This window comes from Propithecus coquereli, unplaced genomic scaffold (genome assembly GCF_000956105.1).
Source record: "Propithecus coquereli isolate 6110/MARCELLA unplaced genomic scaffold, Pcoq_1.0 Scaffold241, whole genome shotgun sequence".
In the NCBI taxonomy this organism is placed as follows: domain Eukaryota; kingdom Metazoa; phylum Chordata; class Mammalia; order Primates; family Indriidae; genus Propithecus; species Propithecus coquereli.
This window is the reverse complement of record NW_012147964.1, coordinates 196,113-213,121: the sequence shown is the minus strand read 5'-3', so window position 1 is coordinate 213,121 and position 17,009 is coordinate 196,113. Positions and strand designations below refer to the sequence as shown.

At 41.8% G+C, this 17,009-nt stretch overlaps 3 protein-coding genes across 3 annotated transcripts; all 3 read right to left on the bottom strand.

Annotated features, from left to right (window-relative positions):
* Nucleotides 1-1,583: 1,583 nt before the first annotated feature.
* Nucleotides 1,584-2,519, bottom strand: LOC105811891 (olfactory receptor 7D4-like). The gene has a single exon (XM_012646178.1). The coding sequence runs from the start codon at nucleotides 2,517-2,519 to the stop codon at nucleotides 1,584-1,586; it is 936 nt and encodes a 311-aa protein (XP_012501632.1).
* A 5,734-nt stretch (nucleotides 2,520-8,253) lies between these two features.
* LOC105811888 (olfactory receptor 7D4-like) lies at nucleotides 8,254-9,192 on the bottom strand. Its single transcript, XM_012646176.1, has one exon. The coding sequence runs from the start codon at nucleotides 9,190-9,192 to the stop codon at nucleotides 8,254-8,256; it is 939 nt and encodes a 312-aa protein (XP_012501630.1).
* Nucleotides 9,193-14,760: 5,568 nt separating this feature from the next.
* On the bottom strand, nucleotides 14,761-15,699 carry LOC105811889 (olfactory receptor 7D4-like). Its single transcript, XM_012646177.1, has one exon. The coding sequence runs from the start codon at nucleotides 15,697-15,699 to the stop codon at nucleotides 14,761-14,763; it is 939 nt and encodes a 312-aa protein (XP_012501631.1).
* Between the last annotated feature and the right edge of the window lie 1,310 nt (nucleotides 15,700-17,009).

The following is a 17,009-nucleotide window of genomic DNA, read 5'->3' as shown; positions in this document are numbered from 1 at the left end:
TATAGAAGCCATCCTGTGCATCGGAAGACAGAACAGTATCTCTCACCTCTACCCACCGGGTACCAGTAGCAGTTCCCCCACCACCACCATTGCCAAGTGCCCCCTGGGAGGCAAAATCGCTCCCAGTTGAGAACCACTGGGTTAGGATAATACTAGCTCTTGCATCAGATGAACCCCAACATTTTCGATCTTGATTGCTCACGTATGTGACAGCCTCCGTCCAGCCCTCAGTCTCCACACCTGTCAGACAAGTGCTCCTGGTGGATGGACGCTGACTCAGGGATGCAACCTCCTCCCACCTTATACCTCTGACATCCCTAGAATCTTTGTTTGTATCTTCAGTAGCATCACTTGAAAGGGAAAAAGGAAAGAAAAGTCATGCCAAGCGTCCATCAGCAGGGGAGGAGGTAAGTAAATACTAAAGAACGGTCATGCCTTAGACTCCTGTCCCCAACCTATGGTGAGTTGTATAATTATTTCCTTATATATTACGAGGTAACAATAATAGAAATAAAGTGCGCAATAAATGTAATGCGTTTGAATCATCCCCAAAACATCCCCCTCCCACTCCCCGGTCCCTGGAAAAATTGTCTTCCATGAAAACAGTCCCTGGTGCCAAAAAGGTTGGGGACCACTGCCTTAGAACAAGCATCGGCCTGTCACCTGTTTTTGTAGATAAAGTTTTATTAGCACAGAGACGTGCCTGTTCATTTCCATGTTGTCTCCGGCTGCTTTCCTGCTATGGCAGCAGAATTGAGTAGTTACAAGAGGGACCATATAATCTGTAAAGCCTAAAATATTTACTCTCTGGGCCCTTCAAAAAAAAAGTTTTGCTCGTCCTGATGTAGAATATCATACTATCCTTAAATACAGCATCCTAAGTCTTCTTTTCCATGTAACAGCATGGAAAAAGAAATAAAATCTATTCATGTGTTTAAAAGTTGCAAAGAGTTGGGTGCGGTGGCTCACGCCTGTAATCCCAGCACTTTGAGAGGCCGAGGCAGGAGGGTCACTTGAGCTCAGGAGTTCAAGATCAGCCTGAGCAAGAGCGAGACCTCATCTCTACTAAAAGTGGAAAAATTAGCTGGGCATTATGGCACACACCTGCATTTCCAGCTACTGGGGTGGCTGAGGCAGGAGGATCAGTTGAGTCCTGGAGTTGGAGGTTTCAGCGAGCTACGATGATGCCACTGCACTCTACCCAGGGAGACAGAGTGATACTCTGTCTCGAGTAAAAAGAAAAGAAAAAAAAGAACTTGGATTCGACTATTGCATGATTTTTCCTCCATTTCTTCCACAAATAAAAGGAGCAGAACAGAATTGGGGTGAAGAATAGTAAGATGAAAGAGGATAGTTTTGGAGGAAACCACATCAACACATGGTAGGAAAAGTGCCTTAAGAGTCAGGTTAGAAATCTCAGGAGTGGCTCTAAGAAAACTGTCTAAAGATGGAAATTTAAGGACCATGTATAGGGGAGCACATTTGCAAATCACTGGGAGAAGGGTTGTTGAGGGGAAACATAGAAAATATCCCAAAGCCAAGTTATGGTTGCTTTGGGAATAGAAAAATGAAGTTTGTCATGGTCAAGAGGCTGCTCTACTGAGGAGTCTTCCCAGGGCCATCTTCATGTCCTTGTTCCTCAGGCTGTAGATGAAGGGGTTCAGCAAGGGGGTGACCACCGTGTATATCATCGAGGCAATGGCGCTGCTCTGGGAAGAAGGGGTCACAGCAGAACTGAGGTAGACCCCAAGTCCTGTTCCGTAGAACAAGCAGACCACGCAGAGGTGAGACCCACAGGTGGAAAATGCTTTGTACTTGCTTGCAGTGGAGGACATCATCCTCATTAAGGAGGAGACAATCTTAGAGTAAGAGAAGAGGATCCCTGTGACGGGAAACACACCCAGCAACACAGTCGACACGTACAAGTAGATGTCATTGATGAAGGTGTCAGAGGAGGTCACCTTGAGGAGCTGAGGCAGGTCACAGAAGAAATGTGGGATTTCTGTGCCTATAGAGAAGGTCAGTCGCATTGTCAGTAGAAGGTGAACCAGCGTAGCCAGGGAAATGACGCACCAAGACATCAGTACCAGGAGGGCACAGTGGCGGGGCTTCATGATGACCGTGTAGTGCAGGGGGTGACAGATGGCCACAAACCGGTCATAGGCCATCACGGTCAGAAGCATGTCATCCACACAAACAAAAAGCAGAGCAAGAGACATCTGTGTCAGGCAGCCCCCATAGGAGATGACTCTGCTGTGAGCTAGGATGTCCACGATCATCTTGGGGACGGTGGTGGAGGTGAAACAGATGTCAACAAAGGACAGGTTGGAGAGGAAGAAGTACATGGGGGTGTGGAGGTGGGCGTCGGAGCTGACGGCCAGGATGATGAGCAGGTTCCCGAACACCGTGACCAGGTACATGGACAGGAACAGTCCGAAGAGAAGGGGCTGCATGTCAGGATCATCTGAGAGACTCAAGAGGAGAAATTCTGAGAATTCTGTGTGGTTTTTTGCCTCCATGCAGCTGGGGAAGGAAGCAAAAGCAATGTTCAGAGATTAGCCAACTGGCGCCTCAGCTGCTTACTATTTTACAATATCACGCTTGGAGGGAAGGTCTTTACTTTTACTAGGGAGAGTAGTGAATTAGGCAAATGGAAATGTGTAGGCTTATTTATACTCCTTTTAATTTAAAATACATCTATTTTATCATCTATTTACTAGTTATGATTCTCCTATTTCGATCCATGGACATTAACTAATTCCTTTTTTGATACGACCCTTCTAAACTATTGAAGACAGGCCACACCTTCTCTTGGTAATCACCTTACTTCGTTCTCCTAGCTCTGCAATAGTGATTAATCCATGGGTTTTCAACTCTAACAGTGTTTCTTCTCTGTTAGGACACTAGCCAGTGTTGGGACACTTAACTTTCAGTGCCTTAATTTGTTTTCAGAAAGTGTGGTTGTCAATATCACGTCGTTTGCAAAGTAAAAAAAAAATGTCTTCATGAACAATAAGAGCCTCGATAAATAACGGCTGTTATCGTGATTATTATTGTGAATGTCCACCTTTCGGGATAATGATATTGGATCGATAGCTCTCCCAAGGTACGGCATACATCTGCGATTTAGAAAATGTTTTCTTAACAGACATCCTGGACTAGAACTTTGACCCACCAATTTACTACTGCGTGGCCTTGAGAAAGTGATTTAAACACTTAGCTGCAGATGTCTCATCTCTACAGTAGGAATAGTAAATATTCTCTGCCTGGACCAAAGAGTGTAATTAAGTGAGATGATGGATTCATTTTCCTACTGTGGTCGCTGTGACGTGCAATAGATATTTCATAAATGTGATCTTCTGTTATTAGTATCACACTACATCAGTCTTGCATGCCTGCCATTTATCAATATCTCGATTAAATGGGGCAGCCCTCGGGGATGGAATTCTGACCATTATAAATACATCAGGTCTGTTACCTCTTTTGACTGCCATACAGGACTTCTGATTAGCGAAGATTCTTACGCCTCCTTCTTTCAGAGCATGCCTGCCAGGTGAATTCCTCTAAGATGAGGACTAGGAAGTGAACTACACACACAAACGGAGAAAACAAAGCATGCAACCATTAAAATCAAATACACGGCATGTGTAAAAGTGTGTGCCCATGTGTACATGCTCTCAAGAATGGACGTATTGTATTAAAATCAACAGAATTAATCATCCACATCTACAACGGATGGATTTGATTCAACGTACTCAAAACGTACACAAATCAAGTCATCCTAGAAAAATCCAAAGCCAAATTTGAATTTCGAAAATAAATGTGTATGTTCTCCAGGATGGAAAAAAGCTCTGTATTACTAAGGCCTAGAGAAGTTTAGTAAATTAAAGATAGAAAAGTAAATCCTAGAGGAACGATGGAGTCTGGGAAGTTGCATAGGTGGGATTTCTTCCGTAAAATAGGAATATTTGAACTGAGAGAGGAAGGACGGGTCAGTGTTCATCAGGGAAAGTAAGAAAGAATAAAGTGCCTAGGGTTTGAGAACAAAATGCTAGACTGCAGATGGCTCTGCGAGCTTTGTAACGGGGATTTGAGGGACCAGTGACACGGAGAGCAGAGAATGAGAGTCAGGAGGGACAGAGTCTGTGAGCCCCACAACAGAGCAACCTGTGCTCACTCTTGATGTGCATCTCCTGTTGGTAATTTTACGTTTACTTGTGGGTCTGAGATGTGACTGTTTTGTCTCCTTATTTTTCTTTCCAGGCATGTACGTGGTGCCTGTCACATAGTAGGTGCTCAACAAACACAAATATTGGATGTTTCGTAACTATTGAGATGAAAAGTGACAACAATAACACACAAAAAAGACATCTTCAAGCTCACCCCATGCCTGGATATAGACTCGAAATTGAAGAGTCAGTTTAAATAAAATAGATTCATGTCTATTTTAAAAGAATATTACATGATGAATAAGGAATGCCTAGTCTAGGAATGGGAAAGTGGTTTCAAGTTAGGATGGAGGTTAACATAGATGGTCACAAACACATATTGAGAAAGAGAAATCTTAATTATAATTGCAATGCAAGAAAATGTATTTAAGGAAATTAATAAATGTTACTCCGGTAAGCAGCCCAGGTAGAGACTCTCTAGACACACACAAAAAACAAGGATAACATGCTAACCCTGGAAAGAATGGTTGCTTGACAACCACAGCCAACAGGATTTTCTACGTCAACATATTAACTGCCATGTGAGTTATATTTAACTCATGAAGCAAAATCCGGGCGAAACCCTGTAGTGGGTTCCTGAAAATCTTACTTGTTGATGTTCTTATTGTTACAATTAATAGTGACAATTTAATTCTAAAAACGAGATTACATGAATAGAAGTCAGTAAATTTCGTTTTTCTATTTATGTTCACCTTTCAATTATACTTAAGCCCGACAAGTCCAGGAAAACACTTTACCCTTACAAACTATTTTTCAAGTTTTCACGTTACATTATACATGACTCCTTTTCAAGTTTTTGTATCAGTTTTTTATGGAAAAAATGCAGGAAATGATACAAAAAAATGAGTTTTTCATTCAATTAAAAAGGATCATTTTGCTTCTGAAGTTTTTATTCTATTTTCATAATGAAACACTGTCATCCCAAGGAAAAAGAATTTTTTTTTTCTTGCATGGCTGTCACTGTATTAAAATGCTACACCTTTTGTGTTAAATGCATAAGTAGGCCATGGCATATTTGAAGAGATTGGTAAAATAGAAAAATGAAATGATCTTGATTACCAGATGTTAGAAATGATTATATTATGGACACCAACAGGAAAAAAATAATGACAACAACAGCAATAACAATATAGAATTATTCGGTGATTTCAGTAAGTCAGATATGCCGGCAAAAGCAAGTGGGTAACTATAAATTAAAAATAGACAACGCCTTGTGCGTAATAGATCTTCAGTGAGTAGCTGATGAATAAGTGATTGGATTCAGGACCCTCTAACAGGAACCTGTAGTATTTGAGAGATGGCAGATAAGATACAAGGACTGTCCAGAGAATGTTGTATTGAGAAATGGCCATTTCTAGCTCTTACTGGAAAGAGATTCTAGATTCCAGAAAGGAAGAAAAGGAACAAGAATGAGAGATGGCAAGGATGAGTCTCAGTGGAAACTAAATTACCTTCAAAGCACAAGGACTTCACCTGAATAGATTAAATAAATATAGGACTGTCCCACACTCATTATTCTACAGATAAAGCCCAGTGCATGCTTTCTTCTTTTCCTTCTTACCCTACCCGACCTCACTGATCACGCCAACTCTATCCGATGGTTATCACTGAAGACTTCTCCTCTCCACAGCTTGTCCTTGGGAAGCCTAATTTGGTTTTCAGGTACGCCGTCATCAGAAAATTACGGGTGAGGGGCAGAGGGGCATGCTTAAAGTTTCTATTGTCTCAAGAGTTGAATTCCCAGAGCACCTCATTAAATGAATTGTAATATTGTTTCTCTGCTCTTCAAACAATTCAGCTCTCCCTTGGGATACAAGGTCGACCGGAGAATGCAATGTTTCTAGTCAATTTTGTGTCTACAGAGCGGTAGGGGAGGATGGGCTTATTTATTTCCTCAAGGGAGAAACTCTTCTTCCTTTGGTTTAATTTAAAATCACAAAGGTTCCGCTAAAGGAAAGTTTAATTTCTACAAGCGATCAAACTCAGGCATCATCGCTTTGTGAGGTGTCACCGTTGAAGAAAGTTTGGAGATTTTTCGCATCTCTTGGTGTCCATGATATTATGGAAGCAAAGACATTTTTTTCGTCTTAAATTTCAGCCCTTAATTTTTTAATCAATTTATGGGTGTATGATTGATGTGTATGAAGCTGTACATATTTACTGTATCCAACTTGATGAGTTTGGGGGTAAGGATACATCCATGAAACCATCACCACCATCAAGGCCAAAGAGATATCAATCACCTCCCAAAATTTCCTCCAAAATTCCGTATTATTTTAATGCATGATAATAACATTTAACATAAAATGCCCATTTTAGCCATTTTTTAGTATTCCATACATGATTATTGGCTAGAGACACTAAGCTGTGTAGGAGATCTCCAGGACTTATTTATTTTGCATCACTAAAATCCTGCATGGTTTGACATTGTCTTCCCATTTGCCCCTCCCCCCCACCCCTGTCAATCATCATTTCACTCCAGAGATGTTCTTTCGGAAGAAAAGCAAACAGTAGTTTTGTTCTGTTGAAAGCACTACCCAAATTGGGAGGGGGAAATAACCTCTGACGTTTGCTGGTGACTCGGGAGCCTTTATTGATAATAGGACTTCATTTATTACCACCAAATAGAGGAACAGGGCAGTAATAGCCCAGGTGGAGTCAGTAAAGTGTGCGTGTAGAGGAAATACGGGTGGCAAATGTCAACCAACTGTAAAGATTTTCATGGAAGGAGAAAAGAGAGATTAAAACATTGCCTAAAGGGAGTATGGAGATTTGGATAGTGTTCTAAAAATGTTTTTAGTGGAAACTATGGGAACGTGTCTAATTTCAAAGAGAATAAATATAATTAATGCAGGCACTGGAATACACAGGAAATAACAGCTACATAACCTGAAGGATGTCAGATACACAGTAAGCCAACGAAAGGTTACAGTGTCCCGTATCCCCGGTGTTCGAAATACACGGGTCCAGAAAGCAAGCATTGGAAGTTAATTGACCCCACCTAACATAACTCGCAGGGAACGACTTGGGGAGTGTGTGCTTCTGGTCTCTGCAAGTACAAATTGTGTAGATGTAGAAGCCTTGACTCTTGAAAGGCTAACTTTTCTAGAGACAGGGCAAACGTCTTAATGACCTTCCAAACATGATGCTGCCTGAAATTTCAGTGCTTTCATGCCAAGAAGAGGAGTTACCACCCTGGCAGGTGGAACTGACCCAGGTCATCATTGTCATTGTGGGGCCCAGGAAGCAGCATGCACAGGTGTCTGGCTGTGCTCAGTCGGTGGCTGGGAGCAGCCCAGGAGCAATCTCAGTGCCAACGCAGTGGTGGATGCAAGTGGCTGTCGGTCAGTCACACTCCCCATAGACCTTGGGTGAAGCAGCCTCCTTTCGCTGAGGAATAGGCTATATGAAGGTTGAGGCTGAGGGCTGTCGGATGGCCATGCTGCCCACACCTGGAAGAATAAAGCTTTAATTCTGAGATGCGTTCTAAGATGCAGCACAGCCTTTTTTTTTTTACAGTCCACCCCTTTGGCCACTTGGAAAAACTTCTGTGTGTAAGTTCAGGGAGTGGCAACTCCACGGTTTCCTGGGCCTTTTCTGAAGGATAGAGGTTAATGAGGTAAAGTATTTATGAGAGGAAGGTCAGTGGGTTGAACTATAGCCTCTTCTACTGAAGGTCATGTCAAGGTCACACTGATGTGCAATGTGTCCCCCGCTCTACTGCCCATTCTCAATTCGACCATAAATGGTGACATGAACCAGCCGTCACATGAAAAGGAAATGATGAACAAGCTGAGAAAACTCAGGAGTGAGGAGCGAGCTCAACCCACCATGTCAATCATCGCAACTAACAGAGGTGTTCTCCAGGGTTGAAGGGAATTGAGAATGAGCAGACTCATAGGTGCTTTGGAAATAAACAAAAGAAACATGTCATTTAAAGGAGGAAGAGAGCCAGGATACTTAAATTCACATTTGTCTTGGAGGCCCACAATGACCACTTAGTTCTGAGCCAGTGGTGTGTCCATCACAGGCAAGAGGTTGCCGGGCTTAGCAATCTTCCCAGGGCCACCTTCACGTGCTTGTTCCTCAGGCTGTAGATGAAGGGGTTCAGCATGGGGGTGACCACCGTGTACATCACCGAGGCAATGGCGCTGCTCTGGGAAGAAGGGGTCACAGCAGAACTGAGGTAGACCCCAAGTCCTGTTCCATAGAACAAGGAAACCACACAGAGGTGAGACCCACAAGTAGAAAATGCTTTGTTCTTGCCTGCAGTGGAGGACATCCTCATTAAGGAGGAGACAATTTTCGAGTAGGAGAAGAGGATCCCTGAGACGGGAAACACACCCAGCAACACAGCCAACACGTACAAGCAGATGTTATTGATGAGGGTATCAGAGTGGGCCACCTCAAGAACCTCAGCCAGCTCACAGAAGAAATGTGGGATTTCAGTTTCTAAGGAGAAAGTCAGCCTCAATATAAGTAGAACATGAACCAGGGCGACCAGGGACATGATGCACCAAGACATCAGAACCAGCAGGGCACAGAGGCGGGGGTTCATGATGACCGTGTAGTGCAGGGGATGGCAGATGGCCACAAACCGGTCAAAAGCCATCACGGTCAGGAGGAAATTATCCAGTCCACCAAACATCATGAAAAAATACATCTGAAAGAGGCACCCCATGTAGGAGATGTCTTTGCTTTGTGCGTCGATGTTCACCAGCATCTTGGGCACGGTGGTGGAGGTGAAACAGATGTCAACAAAGGACAGGTTGGAGAGGAAGAAGTACATGGGGGTGTGGAGGTGGGCGTCAGAGCTGACGGCCAGGATGATGAGCAGGTTCCCAAACACCGTGACCAGGTACATGGACAGGAACAGCCCGAAGAGAAGGGGCTGAAGTTCAGGATCTTCTGAGAGACCCAAGAGGAGGAATTCTGATATTTCTGTGTGGTTTTCTGCTGCCATGTAGTTAGTGTTTCCACTGGGGAAGGGGGAAAATGGAACATTTCAGGAAAAGACAACTGTCGCCTCAGCTAGTTATCACGTTACAGTGTCACCCTCGGATGGACGCCATTTACACCCGGTAGAGCCCCTTCAAAAACTGTGATTCCCTCAACCGAGGGGTAGCCCATTTATATTTTAAATGCATAGAGTTGTTTAGACTTCCTTCCATCTAGCAGAAGTCTCTCTATTTTATCATCTACTCACAAGTTTTAATTCTCATATCTGAACCCATGGGCGTAAACCAATTTCTTTGATAGAATCCTTCCAAATTATCGAAGACATATCCTGTCTTTTCTTGAGAATCCCTATTCTGCCTTTATTTTAATGGGTGTACAATAGTGATTAGCACATGAATTTTCAACTGAACCTGTTTTTCTGTGACTTAACATTTCCTGTGGATGGGACACTTACCTCTTAGTGTCTTATTTTTGATCTGAAAATGTGATTATTAGTATTACCTTGTTTGTGAGGTTTAAAAATACTTTTGTGTACTAATAGTCTCAATGAATAATATTTGTCACTGTTATTATTAAACTCCTCCTTTTAGGATAATTATTTTGGATATGTAACTATTTCAAAACACAGTATAGAGATAATGAAGACAGTGTTTTATTGGGTCAGTCTTCCTGCAATAGAAATATTGATCCACCAACTTACTATGGCGTGATTGTCAGAAAGTTGTTTAAACTATTAGCTGTAGACACCTCACCTCTAGAGTGGGAATAGTAAATATTCCCTATATTTACTGAAGGGTAAAATTAAACGAGATGATGCATGTCATTATCTACCATGATACCTGGGACATACAAATGGACAATTCATAATTGTGAGATTCCATTATTAATGTGACAATGAATCTGTCTTGCATGCCCATCATTTATCAATAAACGGAGCAACCATCAGGATGTAATTCTGATTGTTATAAATACATCAGATCTCTTACCTCTTTTGACCGCCATACAGGACTTCTAATTAGTGAAGATCCTTATGTCTCCTTCTTTCAGAACATGCCTGCCAGGTGAATTTTCCCAAGAAGAGGAACTACAAGAAGTAGACTACATACATAAAAGGAGGAAGGGAGAGCACACAAAAACATAAAAATAAAATGCAAGGTGTATGTCAAGTGGGGTGCTCATGTGGCTATGTTCTCAGTTGGAGATGTATTAAAATCAGCAAAGTTAATCACATATCATTGATAGATTGAATTGAAAATATTTAAAACTTACATAAATCTAATCATACTAGAAAAATTAAAAACCAAATTTGACATTCAAATATACATATTTACATTCTCCACAATAGAAAAAGAATTCGTGTCACTAATGCATAGAGGAGTTTCTTAAATTAAAGACAATTGTGGAGGACCAGTTTAGTGTGGGAAGTTGGGTAGGCGGGACTTCTCTGAAGTAGAAATATTTGAGCTGAGAGAAGAAGGATGGGTCATTGTTAATCAGGAGAAGTAAGAAAGGAATAAACTTTCTAGGCGGAGGGAACAGAATGCCAGATGGCACATGGCTCGGTGAGTTTCTAAACAGGAATCTGAGGGACCAGTGAGACGGAGAGCAAGGAAGGAGAGTCAGGAGGACGGAGTTTGTGAGCCCCACAACAGAGCATCCTCTGCTCGTTCTTGATGTGCATCTCATGTCAGTAATTTTATGTTTATTTGTGGGTCTGAGGCTGTGACTGTTTTTTTCTCATTATTTTTCTTTCCAGGGATGTAGATCTACTTGGTGCCTGTCATATTCTAGAGGCTCAACAAACACACATGTTGGATGTATAATAATGAGTGAGACCAAACGCATCAACAGTGACACAAAACAGAAATCTTGAAGCTCGTCCCATGCCTGAATGTAGACTCAAAATTGAATGGTAAGAATAAATAAAATGCATTCATGTCTATTTTAAAGAAATAATACACGACGAGCAAGTAATACCTATTCTAGGAACGGGAAACTGGGTTCATGTTAGGATGTTTGCTAACATAGTACATCACACACATAGGTTCATGAAGAGATTCACAATCACAATGCAAAGAATATATCTGAGAATACGGAATAGCCATTTCTGTGGTTAGCAGCCGGGGCAGAGAATCTGCAGATACATACACAGAAAAATGAGGACAGCTTCGTAACCCAGTAGACAATGATTGTTTCAAAATCACGGACAACAGGATATTCTACGTCAACATACTAGAACATCTGTGTTCAATTTACGATTAGGTGAAGGCAGACTATTCCAACCTCAATGATTCGATATTCTCATGGACATGTAGAAATTGGTAAAATGGAAAAAAGAAATTGGCCTGCGTACCAATGGTCAGAACTAAGTGTGTTATATGCATTGTGTTGTAGACATGGAAATGAAAAAGTAATGATGACAACAAGAACATAGAACTATTCAGCTATTTCAGTAAGTCACACCTGCTGGCAATAATCGTTATGTGGATTAGAAAATCTGATCTACTTAAGAACAAAATATTCAATACCTGGTGCATAATTGGTCTTCCACGAGTAGTTAATGAACAAGCGATTGGAGACAGGAAATCTAACAGGAACCTAAAATATTTGGGAGAGAGTGGAGAAGCTTTGAAGACTGCCCAGAAAATGAAGTATGCAACAAATGGCCATTTCTAGCTCTTATTGGAAAGAGATTCTAGATTCCAGAAAGAAAGGAAAGCAAACAGTGAGAGCTGGAAAAGACTAGTCTCGGTGGAAACTAAATTACCTTCAAAGTACAAGAACTTCCACCTGCATAGATTAAATAAATATAAGACTGTCCCCAGCTCATTATTCTAGAGGTAAAGCCCATCAGACACTTTCCTCTTTTCCTCCTTATCCCATTGGCCTTCTTGTTGCCCTTTTGCTTTTTTTTGTTGGTTTTCCTTGAGGTTTTTTTTTTTTGGAGTTCGTTCCTTGGGATTCCCATTTGTTTTTTCGTTGTTTTGGGTTCGGGGATTTTTGGTTTTGGGGCGGCCCGGGCGGTTTTACCTTTTTTATTTTTTCCGGGTTTGATTTCCCGGGGCCCTTCTTTCCTTGATTTTTTCCTTTTTTTTTCCCCCTTCTAAATTTTTCGGGGCCTTTGGGTTTGGAGGAGGAAACCGGAGGGGAAGTTTTTCGTTGGTTTTTTTGTGGATGGAGACAGCATAGAGGAAGTTGGATTTATTTCCCCCAAGGGGGAAACTGTTCTTCTTGGTTTAACTTAAAAGTCCCAAGGTTTCCCCTTACGGAAAGTTTAATTTCCATAAGCAACCAAACTCAGGCATCATCTCTCTGTGATGTGCCACCATTGAGGAATGTTTGGAGATTTTGTGGAGTTCTTGGTGTCCACAATGTTGTACAGGCAAAGAGGTCCTTTCTTTTCAAATTTTTCTTAATATTTAAACTACTTTATGAATATATGATTGAAATGTAAAAATCTGTACATATTTAATGTATACAACTTGATGAGTTTGGGGATATGTATATATCCATGAATCCATCGCCACCATGAGGCCAAAGACATGTCAATCATCTCCCAAAATCTCCTGTATTATTTTAATGTGTGATAATCACATTTAACATAGGATCTGCATTTTAGCAAATTTTCAGTATATAATACATGAATATTAGCAATAAGCACTAAGCTGGGTAGTTAGCAGATCTCCAGGACTTATTTCTGATGCATCCCTAAAACCCTGTAAGGTTCGACAATTATCTTCCCATTTCCTCCTCCCCAGTCCCAGGGAACCACCATTCTCCTCCAAAGAAGTCCTTCTTCAGGAAAGCAAATTTGGGAGCAATGTTTCTTCTGTGAAAATGACTAACAAAATCGGGACAGGAAAATCTCCTTTGACATTTGCTGGAGACATGGGAGGCTTTGTTGATATTAGGGCTTCATTTATTTATTTATTTATTTTGAGACAGAATCTTGTTCTGTCTCCCTGGGTAGAGAGAATGCCATGGTATCGTGGTATCATAGCTCACTGCAACCTCAAACTCCTGGGCTCAAGTGATCCTCCTGCCTCAGCCTCCTGAGTAGCTGGGACTACATGTGCACCACAATGCCCACCTAATTTTTTATTTTTAGTAGAGGCGGGGTCTTGCTCTAGCTCAGGCTGGTCTCGAACTCCTGAGCTCAAGCGATCCTCCCAGAGTGCTAGGGTTACAGGTGTGAGCCACCACAGCTGGCCTAGGGCTCCATTTATTACCTCTAAATAGAAAGACAGGACAATAATAATCCAGGTAGAGTGGGTTGGAGAGTGAGGATTGGGGAAATATAGGTGGCAAATACACACAGGCTACACAGCTTTTCAAAGAAGGGAAGAAGAGAAATAAAGCAAAGCCTAAAGACAGCATGGAGTATTGAACAGTTTTATAAAAATGTCTTAACTGGAAGATATGGGAACACGTTTAATGTCAAAGAGAATAAACACAATAAATGCAGGCATTGGAATACACAGAAAATACCCCCTACAAAATTTGCAGGAGGTAATATATACTGTCAATCAAACAAATATCATGATGTATTATAACCTGATATTCAGAATACATGGGCCCAGAAAACACGGGTTAGGATCACAAATGTCCTTGCCTAACATTCGTCCCAGGGAGCCACCTGGGGAGTTTGCGCTTCTTGTTTCTGCAAGTCTGGCTTCTCTTGATTTAGAAGTCTTGACACCTAAAGGGATGGTACTTCTAGAAACAGGGCAAAAGTCCTGGTCCCACAAACCTCTTCAGTCTTTCAAGGAATATGGTAATAGTGAAGACCCCTTTTAATGCCCAGCTATACTTCCTGCCAGGGTGTTTTAGAGTCCTGAGGTCCAGGGATCAGCAGAAAAGAAGAGTCAATATCTTTCTTTTTTTTCTAATGGCTTGATTGAGATGTAATTGACATACCATAAAATGAACCTGCTTTCAGATCTAGATTCCAGCATTCATGTTGAAAATCCCATCACTGTCCTTGGGAAACACAGGACAGCAAAGTTAGGCGTGTGGACTCCTCGTCATGTTGCTGGGACTTAGCCCATCTTAACTCAGTCTTCCTCCGAACAATGGGGTCCATGAGAGACCATATATCAAAGAAACGTTTTCAAAATAAAATTTACACATGTAAAGCAACAAGCAGAGCCCTGGTAGAGTAAGAGCTTGGCTAGTATTGTAGGATTTTTATTACATTTCTTCCACGAAGAGCAAGAGCACAACCAAATTGAGGTGAAGAACAGTAACATGCAAGAGGATAATTTTTGAGGACACCATGTGAGCGCTTGATATGAAAAGTGCTTTAAATGTCAAGTTAGAAATCTCAAGAATGGCCCTAAGAAACCTGATGAAAATTTGAATTTTAAGGCTCAGGTTTAGTGGAGAAAAATTAAAAAGAAATTACGGAGGAAGTCGTTGAGGGAAAAACAACCACAAAAACATATAAAAGCAGACTCACAGGTGCTTTGGAAATAAACAAAAGAAACATGTTATTTAAAGGAGGAAGAGAGCCAGGATATTTAAATTCACATTTGTCTTGGAGGCCCTCAATGACCACTTAGTGTTGTGTCTTTCAGAGGCAAGAGGCTGCCGGGCTGAGCAGTCTTCCCAGGGCCGCCTTCACGTCCTTGTTCCTCAGGCTGTAGATGAAGGGGTTCAGCATGGGGGTGACCACCGTGTACATCACCGAGGCCATGGTGCTGCTCTGGGAAGAAGGGGTCACAGCAGAACTGAGGTAGACCCCAAGTCCTGTTCCATAGAACAAGGAAACCACACAGAGGTGAGACCCACAGGTGGAAAATGCTTTGTTCTTGCCTGCAGTGGAGGACATCCTCATTAAGGAGGAGACAATTTTCGAGTAGGAGAAGAGGATCCCTGAGACGGGAAACACACCCAGCAACACAGTCGACACGTACAAGCAGATGTTATCGATGAGGGTATCCGAGCAGGCCACCTTGAGAACCTGAGCCAGCTCACAGAAGAAATGTGGGATTTCTGTGGCCCTGGGGAAGGTCAGCCTCATTATCAGTAGGACATGAAACAGGACAACCAAGGACATGACCAACCAGGACATCAGAACCAGCAGGGCACAGAGGCGGGGGTTCATGAGGACCGTGTAGTGCAGGGGGTGGCAGATGGCCACGAACCGGTCATAGGCCATCACGGTCAGGAGGAAATTATCCAGTCCAACAAAAACCGTAAAAAAATACACCTGCGTGAGGCATCCCACGTAGGAGATGTCTTTGCTGTGTGTGTCGATGTTCACCAGCATCTTTGGGATGGTGGTGGAGATAAAACAGATGTCAACCAAAGACAGGTTGGAGAGGAAGAAGTACATGGGGGTGTGGAGGTGGGCGTCGGAGACGATGAGCAGGGTGATGAGCAGGTTCCCGAGCATCGTGACCAGGTACATGGACAGGAACAGCCCGAAGAGAAGGGGCTGCAGTGTGGGATCTTCTGAGAGACCCAAGTGGAGAAATTTTGATACTTCTGTGTGGTTTTTTGTTTCCATGAAGCTGATGTGTCGGCTGGGGAGGGAAGCAAAAGCAACTTTCAATGAACAGCCAGCGGGCACCTCAGTTATCACCTTATGGTGTCACATTGTGGTATCATTCTTGGATGGGCATCGTTCATATGCAATAGAGTCTTTTCAAAGAGAGGGAATCACTCAGGTGAGCGGTAGCCCATTGCCACTCTAAAGAGTAGAGGTGTTCAGACTTCCTTTAACTTAGCATCAGTCTCTCTAGTTTACCATCTACTCACTCGTTTTTATCTCTCCTGCCTGAACCTATGGGCATTAACTAATTTTGTCTTTGGAATGAGTTTTCCAAATAATTGAAGACATGTCATGTCTGTTTGTGATAATTTCCATACTTTCTTCATTCTAAAGCTCTACAACACATTAAGGAACGGATTGTTACCTCTGACAACTTTTATTCTGTGACCCGACTGAGCTCGTGATATGGAAATAAACTCTCAGTGTCTTATTTTCTTTCCAAAATTCTGTTTATCAGTAGTTTCTTGTTTGTGAGGCTTAAAAATGCCTTTGATACAGTAAGTCTCAATAGATAATAGCTGTCTTTATTAATATTATTATTATTGTAAAATTCTTCCTTTTAGGAAAGTTATTTTGGATATATACATCTCCCAAGGTGCAGTATACAGCTGTGCTGTGGAAAATATTTTCTTAAGACTTCCTGAAATAGAATTTTGACCCACCAATTTACTACTGTGTGACCTTGAGAAAGTTATCTAAACTCTTAGCTGCAGATACCTTACCTCTACACTAGGAATAGTAAATATTCCCTACATGAATGGAGGAGCGAAATTCAATGAGATGATGCATGTCATTTTTCTACTGTGTTTCCTGGAGCACACAATGGATATTTCAAAAATGTGAGCTTCCGTTATTAAATATTTTAGTGAATCAGTCTCGCATGCCTTTCATTTATTAATATCCCTCTTAAATGGGGCAATCGTCAGGACGTAATTCTGATCGTTATGAATACAACAGGACTATTACCTCTTTTGACCACCATACAGGACTTCTAATTAGTGAAAATCCTTATGTCTCCTGCTTTCGGAGCATGCCTGGCAGGTGAATTCTCCCAAGAAGAGGAAAAAGAAAGTGGACTACACATACAAATAAAAGAAGGAAATAAAAGACACACAAAAACATTAAAATAAAATCCAAGGTGTGTGTCAAGTGGGGTGCTCATGTGGCTATGCTCTCAGTTGGGGATATATTAAAATTAGCAAAGTTAATCACCAACATATATAATTGATAGATTTGATTAAAAATTTTCAGAACTTGCATAAATC

Bases quoted from the DNA above. Each gene is read 5' to 3' on its own strand.
- LOC105811891 (XM_012646178.1), bottom strand. From the start codon at position 2,519: ATGGAGGCAAAAAACCACACAGAATTCTCAGAATTTCTCCTCTTGAGT.
- LOC105811888 (XM_012646176.1), bottom strand. From the start codon at position 9,192: ATGGCAGCAGAAAACCACACAGAAATATCAGAATTCCTCCTCTTGGGT.
- LOC105811889 (XM_012646177.1), bottom strand. From the start codon at position 15,699: ATGGAAACAAAAAACCACACAGAAGTATCAAAATTTCTCCACTTGGGT.